Source organism: Caloenas nicobarica, chromosome 2, assembly GCF_036013445.1.
Source record: "Caloenas nicobarica isolate bCalNic1 chromosome 2, bCalNic1.hap1, whole genome shotgun sequence".
NCBI classification, from domain to species: domain Eukaryota; kingdom Metazoa; phylum Chordata; class Aves; order Columbiformes; family Columbidae; genus Caloenas; species Caloenas nicobarica.
In genome coordinates, this window is record NC_088246.1 from 15,292,263 (window position 1) to 15,310,384 (window position 18,122).

The 18,122-nt window shown below is 38.8% G+C and overlaps 1 protein-coding gene across 13 annotated transcripts in view; it reads left to right on the plus strand.

Moving 5' to 3' along the window:
* The window catches only part of PARD3 (par-3 family cell polarity regulator), a 455,490-nt gene that overhangs the window by 262,598 nt on the left and 174,770 nt on the right, over positions 1 to 18,122 (plus strand). For 12 of the 13 annotated variants that reach the window (XM_065628469.1, XM_065628475.1, XM_065628473.1 and 9 more), the window contains 2 exons: positions 12,532 to 12,720; positions 13,204 to 13,374. In XM_065628469.1, the coding sequence (XP_065484541.1) occupies positions 12,532 to 12,720; positions 13,204 to 13,374 (360 nt within the window). Of the gene's footprint in view, positions 1 to 12,528; positions 12,721 to 13,203; positions 13,375 to 18,122 lie in introns of all 13 variants that reach the window. The other variant, XM_065628471.1, reaches the window with a different exon arrangement.

Sequence of the window (18,122 nt, forward strand, 5' to 3'; positions counted from 1 at the left end):
TAATATATGTAAATTTTTTTTCTAAAATAAAATTTTTATTTCATGAAATATTAGCAGAGGATATAACAGTATATTTCCTTCGAGGTATACTGTATCTTAGTTAAAACTTCAAGAAACTCCATTCAATTAGGTACCTTTTTCAAAATTAAGTAATAAATTAGATTGTGGAGAAGTTAAGAGGATTCATGCTGGGCTTTGAAATTAGTTAGGCTGCTGAAAAACAGAAAAAGCTTGTTTAGATGATTCAGAATGCCTTCCTAGCAACAGTGCGATGGTGTCTGGGACAAAAAGAAAGCCAAGACTAGGTAAAGAGATGTAAGAGGCATCTCAGTGAAATGGTTGAGGGTACATTGATACTATTAATGTTTCAGGCTGATGGAATATCACTGCAAAAAGAAGTGCTTGGGTTGAACATAGCAATATTCACTTTTATCCCTCTGTCTTTTGATGTCATTCTAGTCTGAAAGCATCTACATAAGAGCTCTGCAACATTGTGGGTGTATCGTTGTTTTAGACATTCCTCGCGGTATCTGTTTAGTACATTTACTCTCTTTAGTGGATGTATGTTTTTATCTTCATAATTTCTTACCGTGTACTGCTGATATGTAAGGAGATCAGAGATCGAAACCTAGGGCAGTATTTCTGCTTGTAATTGAATACAATTGAAAATAATTTGTGGGTGCAGCCTTATAAAAGTGCCCTGGCTTTAGGAGTGGAAATTCTGCCCCAAAACCTCGTTAAGATAAGGCAGGTTGCCTACAGGGTGTTTGTATAAAGCAATTGCTTGTCTCTTGCAAAGTGAATGTTTTGTACCAAGTTCCATGGTGAAATCTTTTCTCTAGGATTTTTCTGATCAACTTCCTGACCTCATCTAACAAAAGACCAAAAGAAAATAAGGATCTCTCATTTGTTCACTATAGATCTGAGCTAAAAATTGCTTGTTAACCAGGGGATTATGCAAGAGGGACAGGGAGTGCATGAGTAGCTAGGGATTTCTGAAAAAACAGCCAGAAAGCCCTAGCAAGCCCTGGAAATAAGGGAGTCAACTGGGAAACATGTGGAGATGTATTTGGTTAGTGAGGGAATGAGGCTGGAAAGCTGGTCAATACGAAATGTTTTTGCATAATGTCTTGGGTTTTTCATTCATTATGGGATGGGATTGTTTTGTTATTTGCCTGAATGCTCAGAGCAACAGTGATCACTAGTAGGAGCAGTAGGTCTCTTTAAATTTGCCTGCTCCTGGGTGGGAATAAAAAAATGGAATAAATGTGAAAGGTGTCAGTGGGTATTTATAATGCACAATGCTTTTGAGCTTACCTCCCTTCCTCCAATCTACTTTGCTTTGGATAAGTGTGATACTGCAGTTCTAAAGAACTAATTTTCCGCAGCTGCACATTAATAACACTGTCACACACTTTTTTATCATTATTATTTTTGAAAGTGGTTTTCATTGCTTTCCTTTATTCTATTTGGTTCTGCCTCAATCCCTATTTATTCCTCCTCTATCTACTTTTCAGGTCTTTGAGATTTCTAATCTTGCAATTTCTATTTCTTTGCCTGCTCTGATCTTTGTGCTGTTAGTTTTGAGGTTTTAGTCTCCAAGTGTCAAAGACTTGATAGTAGAAAGCAAAGAAAAAAAAAAACCAACAAAAAACCAGAAAAAATGATGAAAGCAGTGAAGCTATAGGAATGAGAGGTGAAATACAAGTCTATTTTTAATTTAAAGGTGAAATGGTCACAGTGGTTTTTTTGTTGTTATGTCTTTGTGGGGAAACAGAAGAAAAATGCACCTTTGAAATTAAAAAATAAAAAAAACCCCTTGAAAATGCAAGGCCTGAAATAAAATGTATATGTAGACCCCAAAATATAAAGCCTAATTTACTGACACATTATTAACACTCAGAGGTTACATTCATGTAAGTGTTATAATACTTGGAAATGGTTTACACTAATATTGTGGTGTTTGGATGCAGTTCTTAGAGTCTTCATAGATGTAATCAAATGAAACCTTGAAAATTAGTTTTTTCTTTATTTGTGGCCTGAAATCCTCGAGAGAGTTCTTTTTCACTATCCATATAGGAAAGCATATGACTTCATATTTTGCACACCATCACAGGATACATTCTCGTCTTCTCATTCTTGAACTTCCATATGAGGAGTTTTTGTAACTTGTGAAGTTTGCAGAATTTAAGCTTTGGTCTCCAGCTATCCATAAGAAATGCAAATTACTAATGCAACTGCAGCTTCTATCCAGTAACCATGCCCTGATGAAAACAGTGCCGCTTTTTTTACCTTTTGTTTTGCTGATGAACAGAACAGGCTCTCGAGCGTTAACTCCTGGAGCAGGGAAATCTCCCGTATCTTGGTTGGAAGGTTGTTTCACCCAGCCAGGAGTTTGTACTGTTTGTGTAGCTGATGACAACATGGAACAGATGCACCTATTTCTAAACATGGTGATTATTTGGAATGTAGGAGATTGACCGTAATACGAAAACTAGTAATTTATCATTATTACATTTCTGTTTCTAAGCATAATTATCTTAATCTTGTTACAGAGCATTGAAATGAACTGTTAATTACGCTATGTAAAACATCTGCCAATTAATTTTTCCTCATACTCTTTGAAAGTCAGTAGTGTTTCAGTAATATTTTGCTTTTACAGTTGTCATTCACTGTTTGTTTTCTGCATTCAAACTGGCAAGTTAACTTTCATGGAAGCATAGTGCTAGAAAAATAATAATTATCATATATGTAAGTATTTTGTAGGGAGTGCTGTCTATTGGTAAAAAGAGATTCAAAGTTAGGACTGAGAATTTCATTCTATGACTCTTGCACTCAGCAGCACGGGAAAGCTTCAGTTTTCTGTTCTCATTTGTTTTTCTGTCAAATTGCTGTAAGTGAGCAGAATGTTATGAATTCTAGTGAGAGCAGGATTTGTAACAGTGACATAACAAGAGCGGTTGGTGCGTTGGAACAATATATAAATGTTTAGCAGCCCTGATAGAAATTGCAAATGAGATTGCTTTTTATTTTCTTCTGAATTCGAACATCTGATACTCCTGTTATCAACTAAATTTAATTTTGATCACCATGTTCTTTCAGAATCCAAGGATAGTGCCATGCCTAAATCTATCAGCAGTTTGAGGTTCAATTGCTGCTTTTCCCATAGACTTTTCTGTGTGATTCTGAGTAAATTAGATACACTTTGTATGTAAGAATTCATCACCTATAAGAACGAGGTGATCATATAAACTTGATCAGAGACATTTTATAAGAATTAATGTAAATTTATTTTTTGTACACTTTTTGTTTGCTACTATTCTTGTTATGAATATGGGAGATACGCTAGCAAATGCCTAGAAAGAAGTACTTTATATTGATCAATGGATGGAAAGTTCTTGGAGCTTAGTCTTGGGGGAAGAAAAAATGCACTCGGCTGTTGAGCTTTAAGATAGTGGTGTTCTGAGTGTGTATGCGTGTGTGTGTTTTCCTTCTAGTGAAAAGCTGTTTGCATTACTTCAACATGTGTAGTCACTGTGTACGTATACATAGCTGTTTTTAAAAACCTCTTATGTTCCCACCAATTCATGTTTAGGACTTCAGCTTTCATAGCAGCTTTTTATCATTCAGTTGATGCAACTCTTCCTTCACGCAGAACCTTCTTTGGAAAACAGTTTAGAGCTTCATCAGTTTCTGTTGCTGCAATAGGTGATCCAAATGTCTAAAAATTGAGCCAAGATTGTATGTTGACTAATATTGGCCTATACCAAGAGCAGTGCTGGTGTCATTAGATACAGAATGATTTTATTGAAAGATGAGAGGTTTGGCTGATGATTAAACTGTTGCTGTTATTTCTTCCATGGTGTTTACGAATACTGCAAATGATGGGTGCTGATTATTTTTATCTTCTAATGGTGTGAGGCACAAGGCTGATCACCACGTTTTTTAAAAAAAACATAGAATGATAGACTGGTTTGGGCTGGAAGGGACCTTCAAAGGTCATCTAGTCCAACCCCCTGCAATGAGCAGGGACATCTTCAACCAGATCAGGTTGCTCAGAGCCCCGTCCAGCCTGGCCTTGAATGTCTCCAGGGATGAGGCACCTACCGCCTCTCTGGGCAACCTGGGCCAGAGTTTCACCAGCCTCATTGTAAAAAATTTCTTCCTCATGTCTAGCCTGAATCTCCCCCCTTTTAGTTTAAAGCCATTACTCCTTTCCTGTCCCCATCTTTCTTATAGGCCCCTTTTAAGTACTGAAAGGCCACAATAAGGTCTTCCTGGAGCATTCTCCAGGCTGAACAAACCCAGCTCTCCCAGTGTTCCCTTGTAGGACAGCTGTTCCATCCCTCTGATCATCTTGGTGGCCTCCTCTGGACCCTTTCCAACAGGTCCATGTCTTTCCTGTGCTGAGGGCTCCAGAGCTGGACGTGGCCCTGCAGGTGGGGGTCTTATCAGAACCGAGTAGAGGGGCAGAATCACCTCCCTCCAGCTGCTGGCCACAAACAGCAATTTTAGTGATACTTTGAGTGGTTTCAGATTATATTTTTAATAAAGTTGTGACATAAGAAACAGATCACTGGCCATACAAAGGAAATACGTAGTGAATGTGTAATCTGCTGCAGGTTACTGTTGAGTTTAGAGTCTTTTACCATAGGAGGTACTCTAGCATGTTCTGGGGCACTAATGAGTAGAGCTGAAACATTAATTCCTACTGAATAATTAATACAACAGACTGTGTTTATGAATGTTCTTTGAGTAGTCTTAATTTCCTGGAACATCCAGTGATAATCGACATAAACTGCGTAACGCTGTGCTCGGGATTGCCCCTCAGGACTGTAGTTTTGACTTGGTCACCTGCAGGGCTGCAGCGTGGCACACCCAGGCTGGCTCCCTGCAGCACTGCGGGGCAGCTCCAGCTGTTTTCTCAAAGCTTGCGTTGCTAACATTGCTGGCCAATTGCCGGTTTCCTGGAAGGCAAAGTACGTGTCCCTTCTCTGGGGTTCTGTAACAAGCTTGCCTCAAGGCCACCATTGCAGAGTTGTCCTGAAGCCATACTGGTGCGCACATCTTTATTTGCCAGTATTATACTATTTCCTACGTACCAGCCTATGTTATTTTGGATAATAAGCATCAACTGTGTAAGGCATTTACAATTCAAACAACACATATAGGAGGTGAGTCTGAAAGGGACCCCCAAGTTCACCATCTGCTAGCACAGCCAGTAGGGTCATCAGGTTCTTGGCCTAATTTGGGTGAGTGCAAAGTTCACATTGTTGCTTAAAATTCCTATTTACACATCTGAAAACTCATTTGCTATGTGCAAAGCTTGTTTTACTGCACTGTTGGCGTTATGCTCTTGGTGTTGATTCTTCCTTGCAATTCAAATCCAGGGGAAATAGTGAGATGAAGTGGTTTGCCATGGTTGCCTGGAAGTCTGCAGCAGAAGTAGGAGTGAGTCAGGTCAGTCCCAGTGCCTTGTGCTGGCATTGCCTCATGAGGAACCTGTTCCCTGCCGTGGACTTCTACAAAGGCATCGTTTCCCTTTCAACTTTGTTTTTCTGTCTGGCTTTCCCACACACTCTCTATCTGTTTCTTTAGTCTTTCAGGTCTTGTACATCCAACAGGCCAGTGAGAGAAGTATAAAGATTTTTAGGGAGCTGTTTCGTTAGTGTGTTGGGCATTGAAGTTTTTCTTGAACAAGAGATAGTGCAGAGATCTGTAGCTTTATAAGCTTTACTGGTAGAGCAGACACCTGCTGTGTATCTAATCCCTTGGTTTTCACTCCTCTAGGATAAGCATCCTGTAAAGAAATGGGGTTAGCATTACAATCACATATTTGTTTCAGAACATGCAGTATGAGCACAAAATTTGAGTAGGAGCAACAGTTTGGAACAGGCCATGTTGGCCTGGATAAAGTACAGTCATTATGGCAATGGCAACAGACTAGCCCCCGTGTGAAGTTCTGAGATGCATAACCAACAAAATAATTTTAGTGGTCTGACCAGTTGATTTGAAATGTAGAATCTCAACTGCTTAATCCAGTTTCTATGACAGTGCAGATCAGTGTTAGCATTAGGGAGAATAGTGTTTGCACAGACGAGCAATGGCGTTCTTATAGAGATAAATAACAAACATGTGGATGTACTTAAATATGGGCTTTTGCAAAGCTCTGATTTTCATACTAAATGAAAATCACATGCTAGAATTTTTGTGCTTTCGAAAACATTTAATTTTTTTTCTAAACCATTTTTAATCCATCAAAAACATTAAACTGAAGACATTTTTGAATGTGTAACATGTTTTTTGATATTAAATTAAATCCTTAAAATGGACATAACTGGAAATATAACGGGTCTGTTTTTCATGAGCTAGCATTTCTGCATATAAATATGCACCAAAGTTAATCCACATATAATGTGCAAAAAAACTTTTCCTTGATGGGATTAAAATTAAAGCAGACCACATTTCCCATAAAATCTCAGAATTCAAATTTAGTTTTTGATATTTAGCAGCTGCTGTTTGATTTGAATAAGAGTGCAGTCTTTGCCAGATGTGACATATTAACTTAGCTAATATGAATAATGAGTCTCAGTGTATACGTGCAAATAAAATTCATTAGTGTTTATCTAACATATGGGAGGTATTAAAATACTTAACCTAGGAAGAGTTAGAAAATGAAAGCAAGCATAAGAATTTTAGTTCTTTGGTTGGCTTAAGCCCTATATCATTTTATAACTAGGCAAGTAGATACTTTAGCCCCTTATAACCTGCAATGCAGCACATAATTGTTTGATTTAAAAAAAAAAGAAAAAAAAAAAAGAAAAAAGAAAAGGCCTTGTATTTCAGGAGGAAAGCAGGCCGGGGTGTGCATGCCACTGTTGGATGAGTAGGCAGGCTTTTCTCTGCTGGAGGCCCAGTTTTAAATCTAAATGAGCAGCTGTAGTTACATTTCTCTTTAATGCCTGCCCAGGGCAGGATGCATCAGCTCTCAGTTATTCCTTCTCAGGAAAGGCCTCGACTGCAGTTGAAGAGGTGTGTTACAGGCCACCTACATCACTGTTTTCAGCACCTCCAGCAGTTTTACATTTTCTTACATTTTTATAAGTACCAAACTTCACCCTCCACAAAACAGTTGTTGACCATGGATACTGTTTTGCTTACTTAGGGCTGCTCGATTTACATGTTCTACATTCGTATATGTGATAGCACACAAAAAAGGTGGGAGTCTTTTGGTGGATATCAGTTTAGAAGGTGGCCTGCGATGACAGCAATGTCACCTACCTAGCTTGAAGGACAAAACTATTTGGTTCATCTCCGATGTCAAGAATGTTTTTGCATGATAGTTAAGTGAAATCTCCTCTCTCTTGTGTACAGCATGCATGATTTGAAATAAGAATTCTATTTAGTTATAATAATACTGTTGTTTTCCCAATGTATAGGAGTTATGATTTCTTAGTATCATAGGTGCCTTGTGAGAAAGAATAACGAATTTGATATTAAAATCTTCTAAAGATGGAAAATATCCTGGAAAAAGCTGTGACATTATGTTGGTATTCCCCTTTATTGGAAGCAGATGACTAAACCTGGGATTTTGCAAATGCCAGTTCTTTTACTTTTCTAGCCTATACTTCCTAGACCTGGTGGGCTCTTAACATCCATGGGACTTCAAACTCATCTTTCAAGAACTTCAGATTTTCAGGCTGGACAAATTCAAGAGAGAAGATACATTTATGAGGCAAAAGATTGATGGGTTAACAAAATAATAATTAAACAGAGACTTACAGGCTTAAGACTGTGATGTTAGAAGGATGGACACAGCAGGATTTGAAGGCAGGTAAAGTCATTGGAGGTGTTAGGTAGCACTTGTGCCTCATTTATCGTGTGAATTTATCATGTGAATTTCATCATCATATAAGAAGGGTGTGTTTGTATATGTACATGTATATGTTTGTGCATACAAGAACCCCATACATGTTTTCATGTGTGTTATGTACATAACTTGGAAATATAGGTTACCCTCTAAGAGTGGGGGTACAGAGCTTTCTTAACTGCTTCTGTGAAAAGAAACAGGAGCGCACAGGATTTTTGCTGAGAGTCTCGTGATTAACTTATTTCTTTTCCCTATGCATGATCACAAAGTAACTTGCAGGCAGGTTTCAGTGACTTAATAGCTGCTAAGAAGACGGCATGTCTCAGCTCGCAAGAGACTGAACTTTGCTGGAGAGAATGCAGCCGGATTTGGAGCTGCAGTGAGCCACTTCGGAAACTTGTCCCAGCTCGACTGAAAATTGCTTCCCCTGTTAGGTGGGAGGAGGGTTTTCTTTGCTGTTAGGTTTCTTTTTTCACCCATCTCATGCTGCTTACTCACCAGCTGAAGCCTGGCGAGATTTTATAAAGGAAGGAAGTCCCAAGCAAGAAATTTCTACATAGTCTTTAAAACATAAAAGGATAAGGAGATGTCCGTTACTAACATGATGACGTAGACTTATTGCGCTTTTAGTGTCAAGGTCCATTTTAACATTGTTTACAAAATTAAATCAGGTTTTATGATCAGATCAGAAACTGGTGTTCTGTAGAAGAGAAAAATTTCCCTCCTGTTTTTCCAATGGTGTTTTGTAATCTCTGTATATATTGAAGCATGGCCACAAGCTTGCTCTGGTCAGGAAGTTTATCTTTAAATTTATGATACATTTATGTTGTATTTAAACAGTGAAAAACTTATCTCAAATTTGATTTGTCATACATTTATGCCAATTATGAATTTGAAGCCAAAAAACAGGTCACCTACATATTTTATCGCCAATCGAATTTTTATTACAAATTACATACTTAAGCAGCTTCATTCATCCAGCTGAAGTCATTTCAGGTGACCTTTTCCTCAGCAGACTCTGTCTGAACGGGATATTGTTCTGCTGTTAATTGTTTTGGACGTAGTGTGTGAAAAATCTTAAGGGACTTGATTTTTGTTGTTCAGGGTTCACAGTACATAATTTTGCCTGCATATTTACGGCTGGCCTGTCAAAGTATATGAAGGAATAAATTTCTCCCATAGATCAACTAATCATGAAAATACTGTTGAGGTGTTTGATTGACATAGTGAAGCTGTTAATTTAGAGTGTATCAAGATCAAATGGAAGTTATTGCAATTAGGAAGTGATTGTGTTCTCAGTTGAAATTTTTAAATGCCGCATTCTAGATTTTTTTGCATTTTTATACCATCTCATGGATGTATTAGAGAATTTACATGGTTTGTTACATTTAGATACTTAATGTTCAATAGAATTCACATGTTTTGTTACATTTAGATACTTAATGTTCAACATAATTTACTTTTTTAAAAATAGCTGATATTTAGTTGATTGGGGAGAGTTGCTGTATATGTAATGTTTCTGTACTTTAAAGGGCTTTGGGGAACGAAGGATTCAGCCAGTCTGAGGTTTTGTTGGGTGGTTTTTTTGGTTGGTTTTGTTTTTACAACTTTGGTTCAAAATATTGTGTTATCAGGCTAAAAACTTCCTCCTTATTTCTCTGAGAGTGGCTCCTTTATGCCACGCTAAGAGGTTCCTGATCACTATATAGTTCTATTCCAAGGTTTGTGTTTATGAAGTTGTATTCAATGAATCATACATAGTAAGACCTTTGGTACCATGGCGTGGCACAAATGTTAGAGTCAGTACTTTCCTATCTACTGTCCTTGAATCCTGATGGTTCAATTATTCTTAAAAGCCACATTTTTCTCCTAAGTATTCTGTGAAAAAACTGTAGGCTATCAAAAATAAATATTTGTTCCCTCCGTTGCTTAGCTGGCTTAGTTGAAAAAAGCTGTGGACACCCAATGAAGTCCTTAAAGCAATTTAGCCTTAGCCCAGTAATGGCATTTTTTTTTTCTTTGGATGAGTTACATAATTTTCTCATGGCTTCTGTACTTCTGTTCCAGTGCTGAGGCTGCCGTTTCTCATTTTTTCATGAGCATGATCTGCTCACTCACTTGCAGCTGCTAAGGAATAGTTTGCTCCAGGCTGAGGCCTTCAGTTTCACCTGCATATTTGGGTGTCTGTAGCCCAATATTAGCTTATTTTCTTATTCAAGTCTCTAGAAAATGAGCAGGCAGGAGCCTCACATTAAGAATAGTGCTGAGCTGATAATGCAGCTCTTTGGTGTGGCTGAAGAGAAGTAGCGTAGGGGCCATTATCCAGGTCCTTGGGGATGCTGACGGAGACGCTCTCTCCAATCGACCCTTTGGCATGTGGAAGTGAACCTGACGGACTGTGCCGGGAAGCTGTTTAGTTCTCTGCCCTGGAAGGGAGATCGCTGGGGCTGAAGTTCTGGCAGATTTTTTAGAACGTTAGAAAATAGTGAGGGGGGAAGGAGATCAAAGGTAAATTTACAGTTACTGTAGTAAAGAAGAAACAATAACCTTACTTTGCTTTTTTGGATTAACTGTACATCCTACCTTGGCTTTATCTCCCTTTTGTCTCTCAAGCTTTTATTCCTGTTATTTATTAAGGAATGTGAAAGTGATCAGTGTTACAGTAACTAAAAGGTAATGTGCATCTCTCTCAGTTTTTTATTGTGTAGCTACCTGATGAAAGATGCACTCAAATGTATCCTGTAACTAGTGCTCCTGTGACCCAAATAGGAAAATTAGACTTGTAATTTTCCCCAAAATTGGGACCTTTTTTTTAGGTTCAGTATTTTTTCCATGGACACAGTGCACCTTTCCCTTCCTGACAGCTAACACAGATTGTCACAGGCCAAGAGATGCATTTGGATAATGGAATTCACAAACGAGCCAGCCTAGCTGTGGCGCTTGGATAGGGGTGTCTTTTTTTTTTTTTTTTATTTGTGAAGCATTATGCTTTGTCTTTTTCTTCCCTCAGCTGCTCTGGTTCTCTCAACAGTCTGACTGCCTTCCCATGTGACATTTTCACATTGCATTTCTAGGTCAGTGGTGACACAACTAGCATGCTTGTGCCCAAATTGATCGTCTCAGTCTACTGTACACCACGTGGCTTTCACATCCATCTTTGCCATAGTCTGTGTTTGGATTTCAGAAAAGCCTGTCAGCTTCGCCTTTTGTCAGATCTTAAGAAACAGGAGTGGCTCAGCAGGCGCACGTTAACTTCTCATGTGTCTTGTCCTGCTACAAGTATCTGGGAGTAGGAGGAAAATAGGAGGAGTGAGCTTTGCAAATAGATGAGAGTGACAAGAGAAAAGTCAGTATAAAATCAGTTTTGTAATGGATGTGATGTATTTGCGAAGATTATTAAAAAAATTGGACAGATTAATTCTTCCAGAGAAGAACTGCTGACTGTTGGACATAATTGTGCACTTCCTGGTGGATGTTCTCTTACTGTTTCCCTTTTATGTGGGTGAGAAAAAACCAGCACATTTGGGCTCATGAGCGTCTTTCTGGAGGCCAGATAGTGGCCACTGTGGAGAACTGCCTCTGAGGGCATGAATTTTTTCTTTAATATTTTACTTAAATGATCAAGTTATAACTGAAAGTAGTTATAAACACTTTATTATAACTGAAAGGTGTCAGAAACAAGCGGACAATGTCTGCTGCAGAGGACAGGGCTGGTGAACAGTCCGTCCCTCCCATTCCTCCTTTTGGCAGCAGCCTCTTGTGCTTACGCACTGCAGGGCCTGCCCATTTTCTGTCCAGGGTGCTGTGCCCACACCTGCTGCCCCCACAAGTGCCACCACGCTGTGGGGACACCCCAGGGCCCCCTCCCGGCCCACCACCGCCCCAGGCTCAGCGGGAGGCAAAGCGAGAGGCCGGTCTCCTGCACTTGCGCGGCCTGTGGGTGCGCGCAAGGGTGTCACTGAGCTGGGACACCGGCATGTCTGAGACTGTAATTCCTGATGTTCAAAACCCAGGATTGTCCCAGCTGGACAAAAACTGGATGTGAAGGGCAGCAAAGAACCAAAGAGGTGAGGAACAGAGCTGGGAAAGGCAGGAAGATCGGCGCTCAGAGCTGGATTTGATCCTAAGCCTGGCAATAGCAGAGAGGTGTGCTGTTGCAAATCTTAGCTGTGTAATTTTCTGTTTTTCTGAACACAGCTAGTTTCAAACAAAGTGAAGTGAATGAGTAAATTTTGAATTTAATTTTCTTGTACTTAGTTTTTCCCTGTGACTGCAAAGCTGCCACAGATGATGGTGATATTTTTAAAATTCTATAGGTTTGCAAGTAAGAAAATATTTCTCATACAGCTCTCCTTTGGCTAATGAAATAGCAGATTACATGTGAGTTGGTATTAATGGCACATTCAGTAATGACACATGATTCAATTATTTTACTAGACAGAGAAGCACTTAGACACAGACATAAGATATTTCTGAATCTAGGCATCAGCTGGAGGTGATTGAAAATACAGTATTTGCGCATGTTTCTTCAAATAATTACTGTGGAAAATATTGTGGCATTTTAGTTAAAAGCAGGGGTTTTTAATGCTAATAGCTGTGGAGGGAAAAGAATACCCAAAGAGAAATGCTCCTCTATAATCCCATGCTAATTTTCCCAGCAGAAAGCAGAAGAAGAGGAGCTCGTCCTCACACCTGATGGCACCAGGGAATTCTTGACATTTGAAGTTCCACTGAATGACTCTGGATCAGCTGGACTTGGCGTGAGCGTCAAAGGTAACCGGTCAAAAGAAAACCATGCCGATTTAGGAATCTTCGTCAAGTCCATTATTAACGGTGGAGCAGCATCCAAGGTAAGAGGGGACATCTGTGTACTTTGGTCTTCCTCAGTTTTCCATAGTAAGTCTGTTTGGAAAATAACCACAGATTCAAGAAGAATGAGATTGCTCTCTAGCTACCTTTTTCCAATTACACCATCAGAGGTAACATTTAGATTTCTACTCAGATTCACATGTTTGCACATCCCAGGATTTAAACAGCCCTTACAGATCGTCGGGAAGGATATGAGCCATCTCTGGTACAGTTCAATTAGTATGCTATTTGTGCAAACATGTTATGATAATAGCTTGCAGTGCAAACCTATAATTGGAATAGACATTTCCTACAACGGCTGCAGTGGAAGCTATTATACCAGTGTTCATTTGGCCATAAACTATTAGGACTAAGCATAGTTGTTAGATTATTTTTTTGTTTGGTTGTTTTTTTTTCTCTCTCCAGTAGACTAAACTTCTTTTGGGCATGTTTTATGTAACCGGCCATAATCTTTCCTTTTCCAGGACGGCAGGCTTCGAGTGAACGATCAATTAATAGCGGTAAATGGAGAATCATTATTGGGCAAAACAAATCAAGATGCAATGGAGACCTTAAGGAGATCCATGTCCACTGAAGGAAATAAACGGGGAATGATCCAGCTTATTGTGGCGAGGAGAAGAAGTAAATGCAATGAGGTAATAGGCTTTTGATATTGGGAATGGGATTTTCACTTCCAAGGCATTTTTGTTTATAAGAGATGTCATGATTCCTCTGAGACCTAGAAAATAATATTTGAGAAGCTAAAGAAAGAAAGAATTACAAAATGATCTGAATTTCAGTGTTAGACATGCTAACCTTATTACCAATCAATAAAGGTTTTCTTTTGAGTATTTTCATCAATGAGTAACAGGAAACACTGAATAAAACTATATTGATTTTGTAATTGGATCCCACTGTTTATGTGATTTTTGTTCTTTGGAGTTTTTTATGTAGGTCTATTGAATCTCTCATTTATAGACAGTGTTAACTGACTTGCTGCTTCATCACTCTCAGTTTTTTTAATTAAGAGTAGAGCTCTTACATTTCATTATTGTATTTTATCTAAGTAATTAAAAGTTCCATGTAAAGGTTCTGCAAAAGTTGATGCAAATAATTTTGTTATTTCAGATTTTAAGTACTTTGTGTCTTGGCCTTCATTGCAGGAAAGTATGAAATACTAAATTCAGGGTGAAGTGGCGATTCCTTTTCTGCTATTATTTGCAGCTTCTGTCTCCTCCAGTGTAGTGTTAATGTGTTGATGTTTGGAAACGTTTTCATGATTTCCAATAGTTTATCTTCTAGATTAATGTAAATAATGCTATATAGTAGGAATATGTGGGCATATGATACTGAGAAGGACTGCAGATGCCGTGGAGGACTGAATTAGACTTAAATATGGTTTTGACAAATGGGAGAAATGCACTGCGTTAAGTAAGGTGCAGTTGAATGGCAGATCAAGGAAGCATCCGTTTCTTAAGACATCTAAAAGTCATTATTTCATTCTTGTTAACACTGGTAAGGTCTTATTGAGAAAGTTATTTCTTGAGCATCATGCTTCAAAAATGATGTGCACAAATTGGTTTAGTACTGCTGATCTTGCCTAGGGGGAAAAGGAATGGTTTATTTCTTAATACATAAAACTGATCTTTAAAAAATTCCAGTCTACAGTGTATTACAAAATCATGTTTGAAAAAGACACCTCGCTAAAAGTATTAAGCTCCTCTTGATTAACTGCTTATACACAGCTTTATTGCACATACACACAGGTTTATATATACATGCACTGCTAGAAAGCCAGTTTGGGTGTGAGGTTCTCATTTGGCGTTGAAGGAATTCTGACCTTTTTATATTTGGTTATGTCCTGTTCTAGACATAAATCTTGGACTCCAGAAAGCACAGACTGTCCTTTGGAGACTGTTTCTTATTCCTACCCAATTTCAGATGCATAGAAAGGGTGAAGTATTTTAGACCATTTCTGGGTTTAGTATATTTTTTTCAAAAAGGATGTGGAGGATGTTCACTCTTCTGTTAGTGAAAGTCTTCTAGAAGAAATGTGTCAGGACGATGTTTGCAAACATGATGGAGCAATTCCAACAATGATGAACCAAAGACGTTGGTCCTTAAGTCTGATAGAATTTTTGCTTACTCGAGTTAGGAATAGTTTGGTGCCCTACATCTGCTTGACGTTTAGTGTGATTTATTTTGTAGAAATCGCATGCCAAAAAGGCACAGCTCAATGTTCAGTATATGTGTTCCAAGACGAAAGAACCGATTTTAGAATCAGATATAGATACACTGAAATGTATCTGGATAGGGACCTCTGTCTGTCTGGACCTATTTTACATTTTTTTTCTGCGTTTTCCCAACTCCTTAATAAGCTGGTACGATGAGCCATGATGATTTGGGAAAGTGATGATATGTAATTATTGGTGTAATGATCATCTTTACGAAACCATTTTAGTAACTTTTTTCTCAGAGTTATTGCTTTCACAACATTCATTCAAAGGAAATATGATGTCAGTATTATTTGCATGAAAGCACAACTTGCATGGACATAAAGCTGTTTACCTGCTGAGCTGGCAGTATTCAGGAAGGTGGTTTTCTGGAAGTCTGTCAATATCCAGATTTCAATGAAATGAAAAGTGAAGAGAGAATTTGCAATTAAACTCTAGTTCTTTGTTCAAGAACTGGATGAATTTAAACTTTTGATATTATTAATCTGATACAACACTGATAAGCTATGATAATATTATGTATGTATCTTGCATGAATACCATTAATGAGTATGGCATTCCATCAGCTTAGCCCCCGGGTGATGGATGTGTGGCCTGAGACCCAGCTGGAGAGCAGCATTGGGCACCTGGGCATCGCAGTGGTACCCGCGTGCCCAGGGAGCATCCCAGATTGGCTGTGTCTGGCAGGCCCAGCTATGTTGTGCTTCATTCAGCAATGTAGATTACCTCCATGTGCTGGCACACAAGATGTCCCCTTGGAATGTTCCTGTAGCTGCTACCAGCTGAGTATACAGTCTCAGCAAAGATTTTTAGTGTTAGAACAAAAAATAAGTGACATCTGACTGGCTGCGAATTCGGGATCTTGCAGATTAGAAGTAAAACCATGAGAAGGTCAGACCCTATCTTGATAAATCACACCATTCATCAGCATTTTCCTCAGAAATTGAATTTTACTGTTTTTTCTTAAAGAGAAAAAGAAATGTTTAGCTTTTGAGAAAGTATTTCCCTGTTATTTTTCATGCTTTTCTCTTTCTTTTGGTTCTCCAAAGGAATCACCATAAAATAACAACAACAACAACGAAAGATCCTGTTCAACTGATTTCTTTCCTGTGTTGATTCAGCATTGTATGTGCCTGGTTCATGGACAAAAACATAGTTTACGGTCTTGTTAGTCTTGCAGAACCAGAGTTAAATGGAACAAGCTTGATTATATTCCCTTTTGCGTATTGTTGTCATCAGTTTTCCCTCCTCTCCAGTGGCGTGCCCAGTCCTGCACTGTGGTGCAAGGTCAGGACTCAGCACCCTGGGAATCCTGGCTGTGCCATGGAGCAGCCACTCATCTCAGGAGGGGAATCCATGCAAGGGGTGACAGTGCCAATGCAAAAAAGAACTATGCACAATGTCTGGATGATAAAAACATTTGCTATCTGGCTGTTAAACAAACAAACAAACAAAACCACAACAGCAAAAAGAAAAAAAAATAACAAACAAACTGAGTTGTTTTGAGATAGCTAGGCAACCCAGTCTGCTTTTTTTTTGGTCAGTAAAATTGAGTTTGAATTGGATTTTAAGAAAGTTGATAGTATGAGTACAGTTCTTTTGGTTTTAATATTCATTTTCATAATCAGCCCTAAGAATTGCGGGGGAGCAGGAGGAGAAGAATTCATTTGACAGGACAGTTTTGCAGAGTGCCATTTTTCTGTGTTTCAGTTCAGAACAGAATTTTCATGTACTTTTTGTATTTTGGTTGCTGTCTAGAAGAGAGGATGTCTCAACCCCTGTTGTCCTGGGTTTAGAGAGGCATGGACAGTTGCCTCCAATCTGCTGCGCAGGAGCTGTTTCCTTGTCAGAAAGCTTTCTTAGGCTTCAAAAATCAAAGTCTACTTAACTTGAGCATGAAATTGTTTCAAAACTTTGTGAAGTGACCCCTGATACTCCTTTTTCATGCCGGTGTTATTCTTGTACAGCTTCACCAGTTTTCATGTTGTAGACTAAGCCTCCAAAGCAATTATGGTAACAATAAAAATGTACATAAACACCATAAGAGTATTATCCTGTCTTCAGAGAGGTAGTGAGGAGATCATTTACATCATCAGCGCTTATATAACTGTAAACTCAAAAGAGATCACAAACTTCCCAGAAGGTAAAAAGCGTTTTTATACTTTCGTGGTTTTACTGAACTAAAGAGTTGCCTGTAGAAAGAATTTTCATTGAATCACCAGGAGATAGAATATAATCCATCCAGGTTTTCAAGTGAATTATCTTGTAGTAAATGTTGATATAAGCATGGAGTGAGTGGTAGCTATGAATGAACTCCAAGCCAAAACTGTGTATCTGAGTTTTCTCCTGTTTGTATTACATCTACACAGAGTACAGTAATATAGTTAATTCTGTAAGCTGCACTACTACAAACCTTACAAAGCTTTGTTTAATATCTCAGCTGCTCCAGACAAAATCACACAGCGAATATTTGATGGATGCTGTTAGATTAGTGTAACAAAAACATTTAGTTTGGGATTTGGATCTATCTCAGGTTCGCTTCCCTCCTTTCGAAAAAGTTAAAGATGCTCTCCAAATCTATGTTTTCAACTTTTCCCCTTGCCCTCTGTGATCAGCACTGTGTGCTGATTCTTCAGCTTGCCTTTATAAGCACAGAGAGACTTTAATGTACGTTTCCAAAGTTGTGCAGACAGTGGTAAAACTGGGAAGAATAACAATAGTAGTGACTTGATATTCATATATGGCCAAATTTAACACTCCAGTTTTCAGAAGATATGGCCATCGGATTTTTAGATCTTTAACTCAGGGCTGACATTTTTAAAATTACAAAGATTTAAGGAGAAGCACTGGTGCTCCTTGAGCCATGTTCTGTTAATTAGTGATATTATGATGACTGGCCTTTACAGGCAAGCAGCTGCTGGCTGTATGGCCGTAACGCGTACACAGCGCTGAGGCTCGACTGTCAGGCAGAGCTGTGCAGCTGGCGACAGTATGTGCTGATTCAAGAAAATAAAGGTAATTGTTACTTTTGGAATCCTGCTGCTTTCAGTCCTGCGACCTGGACAGCTGAGGGGCACAGATTGCTCGTCTGCACTCTGTTCATGTCACACACAGGCAGCACTTGTCTGCCATTAAGAGCGAGAGCATCACCATTTTCCTCAAAATGAGGG